At 41.4% G+C, this 20562-nt stretch overlaps 2 protein-coding genes across 3 annotated transcripts in view; one reads left to right on the forward strand and one right to left on the reverse strand.

Moving 5' to 3' along the window:
* The window catches only part of LOC135547843 (relaxin receptor 1-like), a 26877-nt gene extending 25577 nt beyond the window's left edge, over window positions 1-1300 (forward strand). Inside the window, exons 18-19 of the mRNA XM_064977070.1 lie at window positions 97-309; window positions 446-1300. Coding sequence (XP_064833142.1) covers window positions 97-309; window positions 446-642 — 410 coding nt within the window. The 3' untranslated portion in view covers window positions 643-1300. The remainder of the gene's footprint in view (window positions 1-96; window positions 310-445) is intronic.
* The window catches only part of stard8 (StAR related lipid transfer domain containing 8), a 43392-nt gene continuing 24100 nt past the window's right edge, over window positions 1271-20562 (reverse strand). Inside the window, exons 5-15 of one of the 2 annotated variants that reach the window (XM_064977997.1) lie at window positions 20134-20197; window positions 18541-19853; window positions 18148-18321; window positions 17082-17241; window positions 16650-16848; window positions 16024-16234; window positions 7234-7348; window positions 6644-6865; window positions 5710-5927; window positions 4725-4901; window positions 1271-3999 (exon numbers count right to left, since the gene is read on the reverse strand). In XM_064977997.1, the coding sequence (XP_064834069.1) occupies window positions 3882-3999; window positions 4725-4901; window positions 5710-5927; window positions 6644-6865; window positions 7234-7348; window positions 16024-16234; window positions 16650-16848; window positions 17082-17241; window positions 18148-18321; window positions 18541-19853; window positions 20134-20197 (2971 nt within the window). In that variant the 3' untranslated portion in view covers window positions 1271-3881. The remainder of the gene's footprint in view (window positions 4000-4724; window positions 4902-5709; window positions 5928-6643; window positions 6866-7233; window positions 7349-16023; window positions 16235-16649; window positions 16849-17081; window positions 17242-18147; window positions 18322-18540; window positions 19854-20133; window positions 20198-20562) is intronic. The other variant, XM_064977998.1, reaches the window with a different exon arrangement.

The following is a 20562-nucleotide window of genomic DNA, read 5'->3' on the forward strand; positions in this document are numbered from 1 at the left end:
TTTTACTGACATATTTTAGTTTTATTCAATACATATGTTAGGACAGGTATATTGTAAGGTGTAATGAAAGTATGCTTTTCACATTTTGTCTTTCAGGATTGAATCTCTTTGCATTCATCATGATCGTCTTCTCCTACACCAGCATGTTTTACTCTGTACAGAAAACAGCCAAGACAGCAAGACAGTCTGTCTACAACAAGGAGGTCTCTATAGCCAAGAGATTTTTCTTCATCGTTTTCACAGATGCCATGTGTTGGACACCTATATTCATCCTAAAGATCCTCTCCCTTTTACGAGTGGAAATAGCAGGTAAACCAGATACATGTGGTTACATGATTACTACAATTAAAGTGCTATCATTATGTTCAATCTTTGTGAACTCCTCGTCCTCTTCCCCCGGCTCCTCCTCCACCCTCTCCTCCTCCTCTTCCTCCCTGTCCTCCAGGAACGATCATTCTATGGGTGGTGATCTTCATCCTGCCCATCAATAGTGCCCTAAACCCCATTCTATACACCATCACTGCCAGCTCCTTCCAGGAGAAACTCAAGCTCTGCTTGAAGGCCAAGTGCAAACAGGCTGGGCTCAGGGAAACGTCCCAAAAAGTATCTGAAGTCTACCAGAACCCCAGCGCTCCCCCTTAACAAAAGGACCCTCTCAGTCAGGGAGCTTGCCAACCGTCCTCTTGGAGAGCTACTGCCTGGGTATGCAGGCTTTTGTTCCAGCTCTTCTGGAAAACACTAAATTTAAACATCAAGATCTGGCTAAGCTTCTGATTAGTAGGATCAGTGTGCTTGAGCAGGGCATGAGCAAAGCCTGCATACTGAGTGGCTCTCCAGGAGGAGGGTTGGCTACCCATGTCCTTATTTTATCGGGGGAGAGATGTATTCTTGTAATCATTCTTTACCAGCAAGAGAACACGCTTTCTGGGAACCAATTTATTAACAAATGTTTTGTGTGAATACAGTTATTGTAAACACAGATGTGCAGAATCACAAATTATTTTGCATACCCAATTGATATTACACAAATTGTATTGTATAAATGTATAATAAAAAAAATATTGTAAAAATATATGGAATTGAAAAGGTGTAAATGAGTGAGTTGTTTTGGGTTTTAGGGTGTGACATTTGCTTAGGTTTGATAAATTTGACATTCAGATGCAATGTTACTACTTGCCTCTTAAGCTCAACTGTGACAATTAGAAACAAATGATGATGGTGAAGAAGGTCCGGGGGGATTTTGGTAGAGAAATAACATATTTCACAAAGCCAGAACTCAAAATAACATTCATTTGTTTTTCAATATTTGTTTATTGATTTTCTACTCTATTTTACAGTCAGAGCAGTATAATACAAATAGGTAGTAAAGAAAGAGTAAATAGTAATAGATGAGACAAATAAGATGAACACATTGTTGTGGGCTAAAATGCAAGTTATTTACAACTGCTTCATTGAGTACAATACAATGGCCTGTTATGTTACAAAAAGTATTCACTCAAAACTACCCTGTAGTTCACAGATATGTAATACTTGTGTTTATGGCTATTACTTCCCCACAATTGTTTAAATTATGTTCAATGCATTAGTTATTCAGTGGGAGTGATCCCATTTAGGTGTACGGGCTATTAATGTTTGTATGTAAAGCATATGGCATTAAAAAAACACTGAAAAAGGTTACAGGCATTCAGTCATTGCACTTCCACCCATTGCATAACTCAGATTAAAATGAGATCTAATTAAAAACCATTCCTGTATATAATGCCCAACAGAAAAATACGTCAATGGTTCGATTCTGTACAGACAGAGGTAGTCACATTCCTGTGACTCATACGAAGACTCATTCATACAGACATAAATAAAACACGGATTACTGAGACACAATAAAATACAATAATACTGCAGACACACACAGTAAGTAAGCAATCTACACAAACGCTGTCTAAAGCTCAGGTTGTCTGTCTACTTTTGAGCGTGTCATAATCCTTGTCCCTTCTCATTGTGATCGCAATTTCTGACACAAGCAATTACTCATGAATAAATCTTAAACGGACATCAAAGCGTGAATTATGCAAATGTTTGCGCCCCATGCTTATATCTTATAGTTTGGTGCTTGGTGGACAGATATTTGCCTATTTCACAAATGGCTCTGTTCCCATTTCTAAACTTCAGAAGATCTGAGGAAGAAGAATGATCCCTATAGCTCAGCAGCTAAGCAATAGCTAAATTAGAGTGAGAGGAGGTTAACCAGTTAGTCTTTTAAAGATAAGAGTAAAAATAAGAGACAACAGGAAGTTCAGAGTAGAGTCCCCTCTTATGATAAACACTTGAGTAGAATAAAAAGTTACTGAAAATGTAGGGCTGAAGCAAGGCCTGAAAATGCACAGTGTTTTAAGACACACTACCACCCACTAAGGAGCCTCAGTAACAAACACTTTTCTCTCTAACATCTAAGTATGTTTGCATTATCAACACTGAGGCTAGCTATTGAAAGTGCCATTCTCAAGTTTGAGACACATCTAATGACAATAGTCAAATATATTAGCTCTGTGAATTTATCATGAAGAAATTGCATAGCATACAGTACAAGCATGAATGGTTTCTATAGAGCTCTCCTGATTGTGTACTAGCTTATTGTGTAAAGCTAGTTGCAGCTAAAAACATTCCATGGCATTTTGGCCTCATCGCCATAAGTCTTGATACGTCAGCATTAACCCTTTCAGTCCCGAGACACCAGCAAAAATTGCATTTTCATTTATCTTGCTTTCATTTATCTGCATGTCCAGCCCTTATATTTAGCTTCACAAATAAGTGTTTAACCATTTTATTTTCAGGGCAACCAGGGCAACAATGTGACATAAACAGTTGCATTCATGTGTTTTATTGTCAAAAGTCAATAAAAAAATAAAAGCCAAAGCAAAAACCGGATAAAAATGAATTGATATGAATGCTGTAAGCACAGAAATGGTTTGCTCAGTGGGAAATTAATATCCAACTAGTCAGTGACAACTTTGTGGAGTTTGGAGTTTGTGACAACAACTATGTGTGCTTATTACAGCATTATAGACACTATGTTCTGGGATTTCCTATGATCTTCTATGTAGAATAACCCCTTACAGTTTTATAGACACTATGTCCTGGGATTTCCTATGATCTTCTATGTAGAAGAACCCCTTACAGTTTTATAGACACTATGTCCTGGGATTTCCTATGATCTTCTATGTAGAAGAACCCCTTACCTTCTAACACCTGTTGTGTAGCTTGTCTGTCATAAAGTAAAACATGTTACACGTGTGTATTTGTGAGAATCCCAGCTTTTCATAGATAGCTTTTAATAGTGTAGCTCAAACCATTCGGACTCTCTCTTACTTTGTGAAAAGATCCGGCCCCGGGCCCTTTCGGGAACCACCAGTCTCACAGACTCTGCTCTAGCTCAGCCCCGTTAATCACACAGATGCAGAAGAAATAGATGAATCCAATAGTACAACCCAGAAATCTGTAGCTCAAACACAAGATGTTAAACGGGTAAGAAGTCCAAATTGCACGGATGTCGCGGTGGGACTCATAAAGCTTTCAAAAGAATGGCTTTTGTGTAAAGAAACGGTCTATTTTCTTTCTTTCAAGGTACATTTTAATGTTTTATGGTCAGTTAATGCATAGGCTGATTTAGATTTGTAAATATTGCTGACATTCCCTCAGTGGCTCCTCATGGGGCATCAGTGCAATCTGAGTGAGAGTCCACATCCTGACAGTACCCTGTTGATGACACTGGAGAGTTTATCAGGCAGATGTAATATAATGCTACAGATAGGCACCCTTCATTTGAGTCATTGTGTGCTGTAGGCAGCACGTGTCTCAAGTGGGCCGACAGTCCATCTCAAAGTTCAAAGCTTTGTCTCTGTTCCTTTCACTGTCAGCACAGGGAAGGAGCCCCGTATCCTAGCAACCTCCACCGCACAGAGATGGCCAAACACTTTGTTGTACCACTCAGGTGATCGTCCCCTGAAAAATTACAACAAAAGGTCAAATAAGAAATTCATATCCAGTTACACAATTTAATAGCAGGGGAGATACCCCCACTCCCCAGAAGGATATTTCAATGCAATTAGAGTTTCTTTCACACAACATGTTTATGTTGCATACTTATTTGAATGGTAATTATGCCAATGTTCGAAACTTCCAAATTTATTGCATGAGATCTTGGTCAACATGTTTTTTATTTATTTTTTTATTTTTTTATTTCACTTTTATTTAACCAGATAGGCTAGTTGAGAACAAGTTCTCATTTACAACTGCGACCTGGCCAAGATAAAGCAAAGCAGTGTGACACAAACAACAACACAGAGTTACACATGGAATAAACAAGCGTGCAGTCAATAACACAATAGCAAAAACTAAAGTCTATATACAGTGTGTGCAAATGGCGTGAGGAGGTAGGCTATAAATAGGCCTTAGTAGCGAAGTAATTAGAATTTAGCAGATTAACACTGGAGTGATAAATGAGCAGATGATGATGTGCAAGTAAAGATACTGGTGTGCAAAAGAGCAGAAAAGTAAATAAAAACAATATGAGGATGAGGTAGGTAGATTGGGTGGGCTATTTACAGATGAACTATGTACAGACTATGTTCATAGGCAGTTAATCAATTATCCATTTAAATCATCATTGAAATACATGAGTCCAGTCCAATGGAAATGAATGCATAGATGAGAAGCTGGATCCCTACCTAACATCTGCTCTGCAGTAATGCGTCAGCCTGGACCGGCCCATCCCTGAGGGCTCAATCAGGACCCGTGAGGTGAGCAGCACTGCCCGTAGCCCTGCCTCCAGGTGCACATTGTCATGGTCCACAGAGGAGGACACTAGCAGACACAGGCCCTGAGGAAGGTCACTACACCACCGCCTAAGCAGGAGAAAAATACAGCAAGGGTCATTACTGTCATCTTTGGTTTAAATCAACAGCCTGAGGCAAGACATAAAGGTCCTATGCAGCAGTTTTCATCTCAATATGAAATCATTTCTTGGTTACAATTTAGTACCTTACTGTGATTGTTTTCAGTTAAAATGGTAATAAAATAAACTAAATAGATTCTTAGCAAAGGGCAATTTCTCAAACAAGAGACAGTTATTTTTTGTTATAGTCAACCCTCAAATCAGAAATTAGGAGAACACTCATTTAGAATGCCTGAAGCTTTACCAGTAACTTAATAACTTCAAGAACATTGATCAGAGGAAGTAGCCTCCTTAAACATTGGGAGCATTAATAGCTGTATGTTACAGTGACTTTTGTGTTGTTTATGGTGAAAATGCCATGAACTCTCTAGGAGTGGTCTGAGTGGGAAAGGCAAAACAAAACATTTGCTGTTATTGGCAGAGAGGTTTGGAACTCTCTTTCCTTTTGGTGTATTAACTAATTTACAACATAGTGATATCCCCATGGAAGGCCAAAACTCCATCCCAACAAAACAGGCATCTTACACTAATTTTCACAAATTCACAGTATTATTCCAACCATTTTTGACTGCACTGGGCCTTTAACACCGCACCTTACTGAACTGACAACTTGACTACCCCTGCGAAAAGGGCAGACATATGTATGATCGGCTTCTGGCCACTCTGCCCTTCCACCCATGTCTCCAAATGAAGCCTTGGATAGAGCCCTAGGCAAGACAGACAATTATTGATGAGCTAATCTCGTCCTCCATGCGTACCTAAGCACTACGAAGTCCCTGCGGGGATGAGGTGCCATGCTGTCTGTCACATAGTGATACACCTCTGTGTTGTTCTCAAGAGCCTCGATTACACGGCTGTGGAGCAGGTCATCATCCCACAGGTGGCGCTCACGCAAAACTCTGTGCAACACTGTCTGGGGCGGGGCCTCGATCTCGGTGGTCACTTTCCAAAGACGGATGGGATGGCCGTCCCCTACCTGAATAGAACAAATGAATTGTGAGATTATGGCTCAGGACTGAAAAGTATACTGTAGCTTTAACAAGCGAGCTAACATGCCATCACTCTTCAAAATGGACAGAATTTACTTCATTTTAACAGCCAAAGAAGCTATTCCAAATGGTAAATTCAATTATCAAAGGAGGCTTAAGGTAAAAAAGGGAATTTAACCTTTTCCAATCATACAATGATTGAAGGCCATACTGTTGTGACAATGCAGGGCAAAATCAAAGCAAAATGTATCTTCAATATAACAACATTGACAAACGTGGACCTGTGATTGAATGACCTGCAGACAACACTAATATTAGTATGCACTAGTGCAGGGGGAGGCAACTAGATCCAGCCGCGGACTGATTGTTGTGTACACTGCAAATCGACCACAACTAAGCCCAAAGAGAGATTGTATTTGAAAATAACAATAATTTCATACCTTGATTACATTGAGACATGATCACATATGTCTCTTTTTTGTGTGAATATTTGGGAACAGACTTCCTAAAGAAAAATAAATGTTGACCAAAAACTAAAATCATAGCCAGAAATTTTGGAGGCCAAAAAAATTACTTGCAGGCCGGTTTTGGCTTACTGTCTGTTGCCGACCTCTGCACTAGTATGTTATTGAGCAGTACATTCTGGTTTTGTTTGATAACAGACAGCATAGTATCAGTATGCAGCAGTGTCACTGAGCAGTACCTTCTTGTATGTCAGCTCTGTGTTTTCTGGGCCCAGGGCGCTGTGCCATCCTTTGCTCTTCTCTGTGGACTCCCTCAGTAGAGCCTGGATATTATCCTCCAGGTAGGCTCTGTAATCCACAGGCTCGCCCTTCATGTTCAGGCCCAAGCCGTGGAGAGGGAGTGGCTGGGCATCTGCTGCGACATAGGAGTTCCGCGACTGCAGCATCATTTCATGAGGGATCTGTCGCACCAAATTAGAGGTCAACTGGGTTCTTTTTTTAATTAATAAAAATACATACATAGCAGTTGTCATGTACAGTGCATATAGAGCAGCCTACTGAATTCCTCTGTGAATGTACCTCAAGTTCATATCCGACATGGCATTTACTCTATACACTGTAAACTGTGAAACCATGTCTGTTTCATTTATTCTTAAATAAATGCTTTCTAAAAAATAAACCACTCTTCAAATGGCTCACATTTTTTGGACAATAAATAGTCAATGCATGTGGGTGGTGTTTCGTTACAGATTGATTGTTCTGAGGGATCATTCTATTCAGAAAATAGATTGTTTTACGTCAAGGACTGTGCATATATTATGTATAATACCTGGAATAATTTCTTGCACTCCACAATCATGTGGCTGAGTCCTTGAGTGGCAGCCATGTTCTCACTCAGGTCCTTGTGGTCCGGTTTTCCCCCTGCGCCCCTTCGGTGGATTAATCTTCCACAAAGATGGAACATAGTCAACACACATCACAATCATTCTCTCAGCTTTGAGTTCAACAGCAGTACAATGTTGTTCATATGCATTTCGATGAGGAAATAGTCAAGAGGAAATTAAATGGTCTAACACTGTCAGCCCTCTGTAGTTTTGTTTGGGCTTTATTTTTGACATGATACATCCATGAGGATGTTAATATGCAGCAGTTCGTACATTTCTTTAGCCCAGAGGAAAACCACTGGTCCAACGCTTTTGCTAAAACCATTGGTTTAAGCCATTGGTCTTAAATGGATAGCTGCTAGCTTTTCTCATAGGAAAACCTGGCACAATTAGCTACGATGCTGAGCGGATAATTAAATCTGGTAACTAAATAATGAATTAACCTATCATATACTTTAAACGGTAGAGCCATCATCGATTGCATTTGTTAAAGGTCAATTTGGCCACCAGGGGGAGAGTGTTTAAACCATCCAACTGCTTGGAATAGTTTGTTACCAATGGTCTTGATAAGTGGAATGTGCTGGAGTGTGCCGATATATTTTGAAAAGGGCTGTCAAAGTTAACGCGTTAAATAACACGCAACATTTTTAATGGCGGATTTTTTTGGGATGCCATTGATGAGAAGGGTGTAACTGCGGCCCGCAAACCAGGGCGTTCCTGCATGTGGGCATTTCTGCATCTGCAGGAACCCCTCTTTACACTTTTATTGGTCAATTTTTAAGCTAAGACTCCGGTGCACAGGGGGAGGTGGTGGCTCTCCAGTACGGTAGGTGGTGGTATTGCACTATAACGTTGGATGCCAACTGCCGATAAACCCCACAGAAGAAGAGGTCGCTCTCTCGCTAGTAAACCAGAAGGCAGTGTTCATCGCTTTCGCCTTTCTGGCACTGTATTCCTGAAGTTCTGGTAAAGACGGCGAGGGCAGATGTTCGGCAGGCAGGAGCGAAAGACACCATGGGTTAGCAAGCTAGTAGGAGGTCTCCGTTACAAAGCAGGCGGGGCGACACTGTTCTAGCTATCTAGCTAGCAAAAAGGACTCCGGTACACAGGAGTTGTGGGCAACAGTGGTAGCTAGCTCGTACAGCGGTAGACAGTGCCATTTGTCCCTGAAAAAAATCTGATAATAGTTTTATTTCCATTTTTACCCACATTTTAATCACACAATCGGGGAAATCCAGAATATCAAGTGTCACACAAGCATGAAGATGTGTGTGTGGGGGGGGGAGGGGGGGTGTTCTTGTAGATGTAGGAATGCTGGAACCACTCCGATTTGCGGGTTGCACTGACCCTTTTAAACGCACGTGTTTCCGCACGGACCCTTTTAAACACAGCACATGACAGGCTCGGTAGCGCTAAACGTATCTAGTAGACTTCTCGAATGCCCAGAACGCCTTCTCTAACGCGCCACAATCTCAGCTTGCTCTGCAAGCGTTATAATGTCAGATACGTTCGTTGATCACCAAATATGTAGTTTCGGTGAACAACTATCTTAATTTACTCCCGTTGCGGCCGGTATGTACTTGCAAAAAAGGTGTACATTTATTTTTACAAGCAACCGAAAGAAATGACTATTCAGCACATACAGTATTTTGGAAGTACATACCGTCCGTAATGGGACTAAATTAAGATAGTTGCGCACCGAAACTACATATATTTGGTGATCAAAGAACCTATTTTGGCATTATAACGGTTGCAGAGCTGTTAAGTTTGAATCTGGGCTTTCTCGGCGTTAGAGGGGGTCGTCACTAGTTACCACAGCCACAAAGTCAGAAGCCCCGCCCATTAAAAAACAAACATTTGTCTTCTAATCTGATTTTACATATAACCCTAACCTTAACCACACTGTTGACCTTATGCCTAACCTTAAATTAAGACCAAAAAGCACGTTTTCCCCCCATTTTTCTCTCTTGATATAGCCAATTTTGACTAACTAGTGGAAACTGTAAGGTGACTAGTGGAAACCTTTAGGCAGTGATAGATACCTTTTCAGGTAGTGCTGTTAGTCTATTTTGGTTCCCGATGCGTGCAAATTTTGAAGAACAATTTTGAAGAAAAACTTTTAGTTCTCAGATCAAAAGATTTACCAAATTATCCCAATTGTAGAAGTAGCAGCTTGTGACTAGTTCAAGTTGAAGAACATGGATAAATAGCCAAGGCTAGATCTAAAAGCTGTAGCTATTATATTTTACATGAACTCAGACCTGGCTGGTCTGTTGTTAATATCTTCTATGGACTTCATAACATTCTGAACAAGAATATAAACGCGACATGCACAATTTAAACTATTTTACTGAGTTACAGTATATATAAGGAAATAAGTCAATTCAAATAAATTCATTAGGCCCTAATCTATGGATTTCACTTGACTGGCCAGGGGCGCAGCAATGGGGAAAACTCAATCTGATTGGCTGGGCATTGCTGCACCCCTGCCCAGCCAATCAGATTGAGTTTTTCCCCACAAAAGGGCTTTATTACAGAAATACTCCTCAGTTTTCGAGGTGGCTGTTCTCAGACAATCCTGCAGGTGAAGAAGCTGGATGTGGAGGTCCTGGGCTGGTGTGGTTACATGTGGTCTGCAGTTGTGAGGTTGGTTGGACGTACTGTGTGTGTGCTTGCACGCAAGTGTTTAACTTCAAGAACATTGATCAGAGGAAGTAGGCCTACTTAAACATTGGGAGCATTAATAGATGTATGTTACAGTGACTTTTGTGTTGTTTATGGTGAAAATGCCATGAAAAACATTCAAATTGATGAGCTATTGATAAGAGCTAGGTACAGTGCCTTGCAAAAGTATTTGGCCCCCTTGAACTTTGCGACCTTTTGCCACATTTTAGGCTTCAAACATAAAGATATAAAACTGTATTTTTTTGTGAAGAATCAACAACAAGTGGGACACAATCATGAAGTGGAACGACATTTATTGGATATTTCAAACTTTTTTAACAAATCAAAAACGGAAAAATTGGGCGTGCAAAATTATTCAGCCCCCTTAAGTTAATACTTTGTAGAGCCACCTTTTGCTGCGATTACAGCTGTAAGTCGCTTGGGGTATGTCTCTATCAGTTTTGCACATCGAGAGACTGAAATTTTTTCCATTCCTCCTTGCAAAACAGCTCGAGCTCAGTGAGGTTGGATGGAGAGCATTTGTCAACAGCAGTTTTCAGTTCTTTCCACAGATTCTCGATTGGATTCAGGTCTGGACTTTGGCTTGGCCATTCTAACACCTGGCTGGATATGTTTATTTTTGAACCATTCCATTGTAGATTTTTCTTTATGTTTTGGATCATTGTCTTGTTGGAAGACAAATCTCCGTCCCAGTCTCAGGACAATAGGGTCGCAAAGTTCAAGGGGGCCGAATACTTTCGCAAGGCACTGTAAATGAGTAATCCGTTTGGAGAAGGGGATTCTAAATGCACATAGCAATTGTTTTAGATGATCCCCGGAGATGAATGTGAAACCAGTCAAATGGAAACAAACCGTAATATCATATCACCATTAACTCGATTAATTATTTTAACTGTTTGGCAAACCTAATTTTGCATGATGCTTCCTTGACAATGCTACTGATGTTACACAAAACTCAAAAGGCTGTAAGACATATTTCTGGATATATGACAGAATTCCATGTTTTTGTTATCGTTTTGTACACATCTATGTGCTTTTACAAAAAAATAACATCAACAAGGATTATGCGTACAGTGGGGAGAACAAGTATTTGATACACTGCCGATTTTACAGGTTTTCCTACTTACAAAGCATGTAGATGTCTGTAATTTTTATCATAGGTACACTTCAACTGCGAGAGACGGAATCTAAAACAAAAATCCAGAAAATCACATTGTATGATTTTTAAGTAATTAATTAGCATTTTATTGCATGACATAAGTATTTGATACATCAGAAAAGCAGAACTTAATATTTGGTACAGAAACCTTTGTTTGCAATTACAGAGATCATACATTTCCTGTAGTTCTTGACCAGGTTTGCACACACTGCAGTAGGGATTTTGGCCCACTCCTTCATACAGACCTTCTCCAGATCCTTCAGGTTTCGGGGCTGTCGCTGGACAATACAGACTTTCAGCTCCCTCCAAAAATTTCCTATTGGGTTCAGGTCTGGAGACTGGCTAGGCCACTCCAGGACCTTGAGATGCTACTTACGGAGCCACTCCTTAGTTGCCCTGGCTGTGTGTTTTGGGTCGTTATCATGCTGGAAAACCCAGCCATCTTCAATGCTCTTACTGAGGGAAGGAGGTTGTTGGCCAAGATCTCGCAATACATGGCCCCATCCATCCTCCCATCAATACAGTGCAGTCGTCCTGTCCCCTTTGCAGAAAAGCATCCCCAAAGAATGATGTTTCCACCTGATGGAGTTGTACTCATCCTTCTTCTTCCCCCAAACACTCTAAAGCTCTATTTTCGTCTCATCAGACCACATGACCTCCTCTCATTCCTCCTCTGGATCATCCAGATGTTCATTGGCAAACTTCAGACGGGCCTGGACACGCGCTGGCTTGAGCAGGGGGACCTTGCGTGCGCTGCAGGATTTTAATCCATGACGGTGTAGTGTGTTACTAATGGTTTTCTTTGAGACTGTGGTCCCAGCTCTCTTCAAGTCATTGACCAGGTCCTGCCGTGTAGTTCTGGGCTGATCCCTCACCTTCCACATGATCATTGATGCCCCACGGGGTGAGATCTTACATGGAGCCCCAGACCAAGGGTGATTGACCGTCATCTTGAACTTCTTCCATTTTCTAATAATTGCGCCAACAGTTGTTGTCTTCTCACCAAGCTGCTTGCCTATTGTCCTGTAGCCCATCCCAGCCTTGTGCAGGTCTACAATTTTATCCCTGATGTCCTTACACAACTCTCTGGTCTTGGCCATTGTGGAGAGGTTGGAGTCTGTTTGATTGAGTGTGTGGACAGGTGTCTTTTATACAGGTAACGAGTTCAAACCGGTGCAGTTAATACAAGTAATGAGTGGAGAACAGGAGGGCTTCTTAAAGAAAAACTAACAGGTGTGTGAGCCGGAATTCTTACTGGTTGGTAGGTGATCAAATACTTACGTCATGCAATAAAATGCAAATGAATTACTTAAAAATCATACAATGTGATTTTCTGGATTTTTGTTTTAGATTCCGTCTCTCACAGTTGAAGTGTACCTATGATAAAAAATTACAGACCTCTACATGCTTTGTAAGTGGGAAAACCTGCAAAATCGGCAGTGTTTCAAAAACTTGTTCTCCCCACTGTAGCTACATCCATCGTAAAATGAAATCAAAGACAATGGTAGTCTTGTCAAGTGTTAGCATTTTTTCACCCAACTACCATAAGACAGTTGTTGAGTTCAAAACCCATTTAGGGTAAAAAAAAATTAAGGAAATGTCCCTCCACTGTTGGTCCTGAAGTCAAATAACAAAGTAGATAATTACAGTAGAATTGTGCTTTTTGTCCCTATGTTTTTCCCATATTAAAATTGTATTTAAATAGTTCTGTGCCTACATGCCCTATGTTCAATATATGTAGTCTGTTTTTTGTTTTTGTTTATTTTTTTAGTTTCTTTTGATACTTTTGATTTGCCAATTTTTGCATTTCAGGATTTTTTCTTTATTAAATCATTCTTAATCTTCATTTCAAGGTGATGACTGCCATTGAAAATCAAATTTTGAAGGAAAAATGATCATTCTCTGAGGGATTTGAATTTACAGTGAAAGTGGTGATAGATGTCAGGAACTTGGTGCTTTACACTGAGTTAATTGTCAAGACATACTGTATTTGCATGCTTTTCCCCAGTCTCTCTTTTTCTCTCTCTCCTGGTTTTGACCTTTGCCTGTCCTGACTCTGAGCCCGCCTGCCTGACTACGCTGCCTGCCCCTGACCCTGAGCCTGCCTGCCGTCCTGTGCCTTTGCCCATTCTCTGGATTACCGACCTCTGCCTAAACTGAGCCTGCCTGCCTGCCATCCTGTGCCTTTGCCCATTCTCTGGATTATCGACCCCTGCCTGCCTTGACCTGTCGTTTGCCTGCCCCTGTTACTGTAATAAACACTGTTACTTCAACACAGTCTGCATTTGGGTCTTACCTGAAACGTGATATTCACAGTAATTATGACAACTTCCGGAGGATGTCCTCCAACCTATCAGACCTCTTGCAGCATGAACTGACATTGTCCACCCAATCAAAGGATCAGAGAATTAATATCTGAATTAATCTAGTACTGAAAGCTACAGCTCGCTAGCACTGCAGTGCATGACATGTGGTGAGTAGTTGAGTCAAAGAGAGAGAAAGACCAGAGTTGAACAGTTTTGTACAAATTCATTTCTTCCCAAATTTAGGAGAAGCAAGCGGGAGAGAGCTAGCTGTATTTGGTTGTATTTTTTTTAAACGTTCAATTAGCTAGCCAATGCAGCTAGCAAGTTTAGTGTACACCAGGCTCAAACAGAGGGATGCTATATTAGCCAGCTGGCTATGGCTATCCAACACTGGAACTCTTCCAAGTCAACGCAAGCTTTTGGTTTAATGAATTTCTTGCCACCGGGTCCTGCCTGTGTAACTGCTAAACCATTTTTTGACTTTACACTGTACTGCATGATTGTAGTGGGTTTACTAACATGTCAGTTCTAGTTGACTATGACTTGACAACGATGTAGGCTGTGTGTAGCATTTAGCTGTCATGGGAAGTTTTATTTGCCTGGTCACAGACAGCTGATGTGTTGTGCACTGAAATCTACAAGTGAAGGGAAGAGGTGAGAGGAGGAGAGCGTGTAGATAGTTGCGAGAAGAAATTATATAGACATGAGGAAAATGTTCATGCTGTTTTTATGTGGCTGCTATGAAAGTGAACTGTTCGTGTGATTGTGGTGTATTCATTCTGCAGATTCTGTTAAATCTCTTCTTAAATGGAAACAAACGTAACGAAATGGGAATGAACATAACTGAATTTGTCCAATAATAGCTCTCATTTACAACTGTTGGACTGATGATCACATCCAAGATCAGCTACTGTAGATGCAGGCAAGAGTGTGCAAGGCGGTATTGAATGTGTCACTGTCTGTCACCTTGATTACTCAAAAGTCTCTCAACCTGTGCAAATACATTGTAAACTTTCATTCACAAGCTAGGTTGAAGCAACCTCATGATGGGTACAGGACATTTTCATGTAGTAGCCCAAGCCTATCGATGTTACATTGTGCTGGGTGAATGGAATATGAATGACAGTCATACAATATGCTGCAACAAAAATAAGGCCATGCTCATAATTTGTTTTTAGCACGCTCCTTCATCTTAAACGGCACCGACTGCCACTGGTGTCTATAGATACACCGTATTCTGACCTTGACTTAATTCCCTAAAACTTCTACCACCTTTACGTGTGAGGAAAGCTATGATCCTTTATTGATGTGACTTGTTAAATCCACTTCAATCAGTGAAGATAAAGGGGAGGAAACAGGTTAAAAAAAGTTTAAGCCTTGAGACAACTGAGACATGGATGGGCAAGACAAAAAATGTAAGTGCCTTTGAAAAGGGTATGGTAGTAGGTGCCAGTCGCACCAGTTTGCCAGTCGCACCAGTTTGTGTACCGCAACACTGCTAGGTTTTTCACACTCAACAGTTTCCCGCGTGTATCGTGATTGGTCCACCACCCAAAGGACATCCAACCAACTTGACACAACTGTGGGAAGCAAAGGAGTAAACATGGGCCCGTATCCCTGTGGAATGCTTTCGGGACCTCGTAGAGTCCATGCCCTGACGAATTGAGGTTGGTCTGAGGGCATATCGGAGGGTGCAACTCAATATTAGGAAGGTGTTCCTAATGTTTGGTATACTCAGTGTACATTTATTACTGTCTAGTGTCACTTTAGTGTTAGTTTCCTACAATTTGTAGCCAATGTTTTGCATCAATTTATTCCATTCCGTTTTTCTTTCCTCTGTCACATCAGTGTAGATTGTTCCTGATGGTCGCTAGCAATATTGGATCATATTAGGCTAACGTGCAATCATTTGGGACGTAGTGCATTTGAATAATTATGGAACTCAGACCACGCGTAGCAGTTTAAACCTGGAGCCTGGCGCATGATTCACGACAACTGGACCGTTGTCATACAGTTCAATGATTAGTGAGGATTAGGGTAGATTTATGTTTAACCCCTCTTGTCCACTTTTTCCCAACTTCCAACATTATATGGATTGAACTTGAATATGGCAACTTTCAGGATGAATCAAACCACTATTGTTATTCCTCAATATATTTTTTTCCATAAAGGCTCTCCAAACCTGTTTTTTATGATTCATACTTACATACTTTCCTAACCCAAAAATGTGTCAAAATAATCTACAAGATCAGTGTGTTTCTATATCTACCAGTTAGTGCTGAAACAGAGATGAATATGCATACATGGTATCAGTCAAAAGTTTGGAAAATACCAAGGGTTTTCAGAGAGTTGATTTACAGTTATTTGGTGTGAGCAAGTTAGCCACATCTGTAGAGCGCATTTTGCGCCTGCAATAGGTAAGTCTGAATACCAACTACTGAGAAGTGCATAGGAAAGGCATGTCTAGGAAAAGTGTAACTGTCCGAAGTCTGAATCTGCCCCTAAGTGCCAGGCAACACATGCCAAAACAAATCAAAACATGCCATGATGAAAACATACACAGAAACATGAATACCAGTACATACCTGGGGGAGGTGCCCTCTTTCTTGGAGATGTTGAGGTGTAGGATGGAGGGGGCCAGGCACACGGCCAGGTTCCCAGCTGTCATCTGGTTCTCCTCGGCAGAGGCGATGTCACTGAGGAAGTAGAGCAGGGTCTGCAGTACCTCCCGGTTCTCGTCAGGCAGAAGGATGACTGCAGCCTGGGCTGCCTGAAGACGCATGTCCTTCGGGACACCTGGGAAATACACATGACAGATACATCTGAATGTGTATTGCTATGTTGGTTTTAAGATCTTAGCATGATACTGAGGATGAAACTGATGACATTTGAATGCACCTGGTAATTATAGCAGTATAGACATTCCATGTATATCATAACCAGACATCAAATACAGACAGTAACTTAATGCCATGTTTGTAAAACCTCGATAAACCCTAACTCTCGCTGTAAAATCCAAGTTGGAGGACATCATAGAGTACAGTATGATTACTGTGCCTATCAATTAGTTGATTGACTTCTCAAAGGAGACTTTATCTAGTCAATGATTTCAATCTGATAAGTGTATGCTGAAGGGCAATTTAAACCAGACACAGGGGTTCAGAGCTTCCCAGAGTGGATGAGAGGGGAACACTTAGAGCCACTGACTCACATTGGTAGATCTGCAGGAAGGTTTCAGTGAGCTTGGTGGTGAGGACAGGCTCAGGCAGGTCTCTGAAGTACTGTTTCAGCAGGTCGGCCACATCGTAGGCTGATTGGCCCTGGTACCTCACGTGGTCTGGGGAATTTTCATTCAGCTGCCGTAGAGTCTGGATCCGAGACTTCACCCCAGACTTACGGAAAATGCCAACCTTGACAGGAATAGGAGTGAAAAACAGTTGATACTGTCATTGGTGTATTAGCATTATTCATAAACTTCAATGCATTATCATATATAATGTATCACCAAGTACATGAAATCTCACTACAATAGAAATACAGTGACATAACATATCTGGAGTGGAACACATACTAAAATCATAAGGTTATACACACACTGTAGCATGAGGGAACACATTCACGTTGAGGGGATGAGAGTGACTACCTTTTCCAGACATTGGCTGCGGAGGTAGCGCATGGCCTGCTGGATGCTCTGGGGTAGGGGTTGCCCACTCCTTTGGACATTGATGATTGGTGGAACACCAAAAACCTGTTTGTCCCTGTAGTCAGGGACCTTACTCCTCTTCATAAACTTAGGAATAGACCTGCCAATACAGAGGAAAAGGGGGACTAGATTCAATCTTTTCATTTAGATATCACCATAAAGTTTGTTACCTGAAATACATGTAATCTTGTCAAATTGGGTGTGTTGTGGGTTATTTGGTAGTCTAAACAGAGTGGGAAAAGGTTAGAAACCATGCAAACAGCAGCACAGGTAACATTATATATTTTCCTTTGACATCTGATGTCTTTTTTGGATGAAAACTGTTTGAACTGTTTGGAAAAAAATCTGTTTAGATGAGTTGTGGGTGAATTGGTAGTCATTCCACTGAGTGGAAAAAAGGCAGAAACTATCCAAACAGCACCACAGATAACATTAGATATTCTCCTTGGACACCTGATGTCTTTTTTGGATGAAAACTGTTTGGTCTATTGCCAAATCCTAATCAGTCTATTTTGGAACAAAACGGTTTCAATTTTGTCTGATGAAGCCTAATTGGGTGACAGCACATGGCTGATGATTCAAGAGAAATTAAAGTTTGAACCTTTTAGGATGGAGAATAAAACCTGCTAACTGATCGTGTGCTAAAATGGCCAATGCAATTTTAGATAATGGTTTCTTTGTGTATGATGTGATTGATTCTTGAGAAGCAAGAGTCATCCGCATGAGAAATAAGACGCTGAATGAGACAGTTGCGAAATTTATGGAAAACATGTTTTCCTTTTATACTACTATACATTAGCTGCATAAATGCAGATCAAAGGCCTTTCCATATGGAAAAATGTATACGATGCATTTTAAAAAGCAATATCCTTACCACAATACAATACTCACTGCCCTGACTAAATGCATATGAAAAGGACAGTATAATAGAGTGCACTTCCCTACGTCTCTGCCTTTTATCTATATTTCAATCTCCACTCTACACACCCAAGGGCCCTCCACTCACCAGCTCCAGCCATGTTTGTTGGGTTCGCAGTATTTCTCCATTATAGCAGTGAGCCGGAGCAGAGAGAACTTTTGCAGAAGGTTGAGCTGAGCAGCTGACTGGCGGTTAATTTCCTGGGAGGCTGAAGTCAGGCTCGGCCTGTGGGAGTTCTGGAAACTATGCCACCGTAGCTTCCTAGATAGAGGGGAAATGTATTGGGAATAAAGGTCAATGTTTTGATCTATAGCAATGCTATGAGTGTCCATTTGTGGTATATCTTAAAGGTGATTAAATCAATTAATTTATGTGTTTTTACTATTATACTGTCTAAATGTCAAGAGCTATTTGACATTCGGTGAAATATTGATGAACCTGAAAATGTTATCATCTTTATATATAACAATGTATGTTTACCTGCTTGGCCTGGTTAAGGAAGCACCCACTCCTGAGTCCCTTCGTTCTCTTGTCTCAACATCCTCCACCTCATTCAAAGAGTTTCCTGTGCTGTCGTAGTCACTGGCCATCGTGCCTACATCTGACATAGACTGCTCCTCAAAATGGAGGCTGGAGGAGAATGTTGTTTCTCTGGTCTCGTCAGTGTCCTCCTCTTCCTCATGCTTGTCACTGAGCTCCTGACACACCTTCTTGGACCACTGGTCTATATTCTGCTGAAGGCCATGGACATGTTGAAGGATATCATCCAGGTGCTCAAAGACCTTCTCTCTCAACTCGTCTGAACTGCCACTAGCCTCATTTACATTGTCATAGATGCTCCCCACTGAGGAACACGAGTTTCTTCTTATAGGAAACATGTTGAATTCCTGGGACTCGTGACTGCTGCCCAGGGAGAGGTTTACGTCCTCCATCTGCCATTCACGCAGCTCATGAGAGGTGGAAGTAGTGCACAGGCTCTCGATGGATAGGGACTTGGGGAACGTGCCTGGCTTGTGGTCCATTGGCAGATGAACCAGACAATCCAGTCCATTTTTATAGCCACTCTTCTGAATAACCTGTTTAGCCCCCTTCCACCCTGCCATGTCATAGTCCTCTAGATAGAGCCAACTGCTCTTTGCATTAGCTCTGTCCACAACTGGGGACCTACGGCCTGTACGACAGATAGTATGAGCTTTTCTGCTGTAATTTACACTGCTCTTTTCTGTAGTGTTGTTTTTTAAACCAGGTAGACTTTCATTGGAAGTGCAATGCAAACTGCCAGGGGTTAGAGGGAACTGCAGTGGAGAGGTCACAGCTTGGCCATCTGTCACTTCCCTCTCTTTATCCTTTTTCTTGAACGACTCCATTCTCTTCAGGAAGGTATTGGAACACCTCTTGGTCTTCTCTCTGCCGACAGGAACAGTAAGCAGGTCTTTTGGAGACACAGGCTGGTCCTCACAGGCGGATCCATTGGGAGAGTGGGAACCATGGGAGTCATGGTGGGAGGTAAGGGTGTAGGGCTCTGCCGTGCTGGTGACCTGACTGGAGGGGTTGCTGGAAGTGGTACCTCTGTCACTCTTCACACTCAGGCTGCTACTGCTGTGGGTGGAGGTGACCTCCAGGTTGCTGAAGTCACTCAGGATGCTCTCACTACTGGCAGAGGCCCTCAAAGGGTGCAGGGTGGTGGAGACGTGTGGGGAGAGTGTACGCAGTCGGGACCATGTCTTACTCTCTCGCTGGAATGCCCAGCGGTCACTGATGGCACACAGGTCATCCTCCTCAGAGTCTTCACTCTGCATCAGATGATAGACAAATTAGAGACCATTTTATAACATGGTTATGGAAGGATCATTTGCATTGACAAGGGCTATGTCTAAGTGCAAAGCAAATATATACTTATTTGTGCATGTACAATGGAAAATAAAACAATTGTAATATACAAGGCCGTCAAGCAAACTCAGATATAATGTGAAAATCAGAGAGACATGTAACAAGCTATAGCAGTGGATCTAGTGGCTGGCCTACACACAACAAACTTTGAGACAGACAGATCTTATGTGCAGGTCTACTCACCTGTTTGCACTGAAAATGGACCTCCAGTCTCATGGAGGCACACTTGTTCAAGGTTGACAGCCTCCTACATGGAAATGAAAGAGATCAAATGAAAAAACACACAAAATATCTAAATATTTGTGCCAATTCAAATTACACTGAACAAAAATATGAACGCAACGTGCAACAATTTCAAAGATTTGACTGAGTTACAGTTCACATAAGGAAATCAGTCAATGTAAATACATCAATTAGGCCCTAATCTATGGATTTCATAACTGGGAATACAGATATGCATCTGTTGGCCACGGATACAGTGCCTTGCGAAAGTATTCGGCCCTCTTGAACTTTGCGACCTTTTGCCACATTTCAGGCTTCAAACATAAAGATATAAAACTGTATTTTTTGTGAAGAATCAACAACAAGTGGGACACAATCATGAAGTGGAAT

This window comes from Oncorhynchus masou, chromosome 11, assembly GCF_036934945.1.
Source record: "Oncorhynchus masou masou isolate Uvic2021 chromosome 11, UVic_Omas_1.1, whole genome shotgun sequence".
NCBI lineage: Eukaryota > Metazoa > Chordata > Actinopteri > Salmoniformes > Salmonidae > Oncorhynchus > Oncorhynchus masou.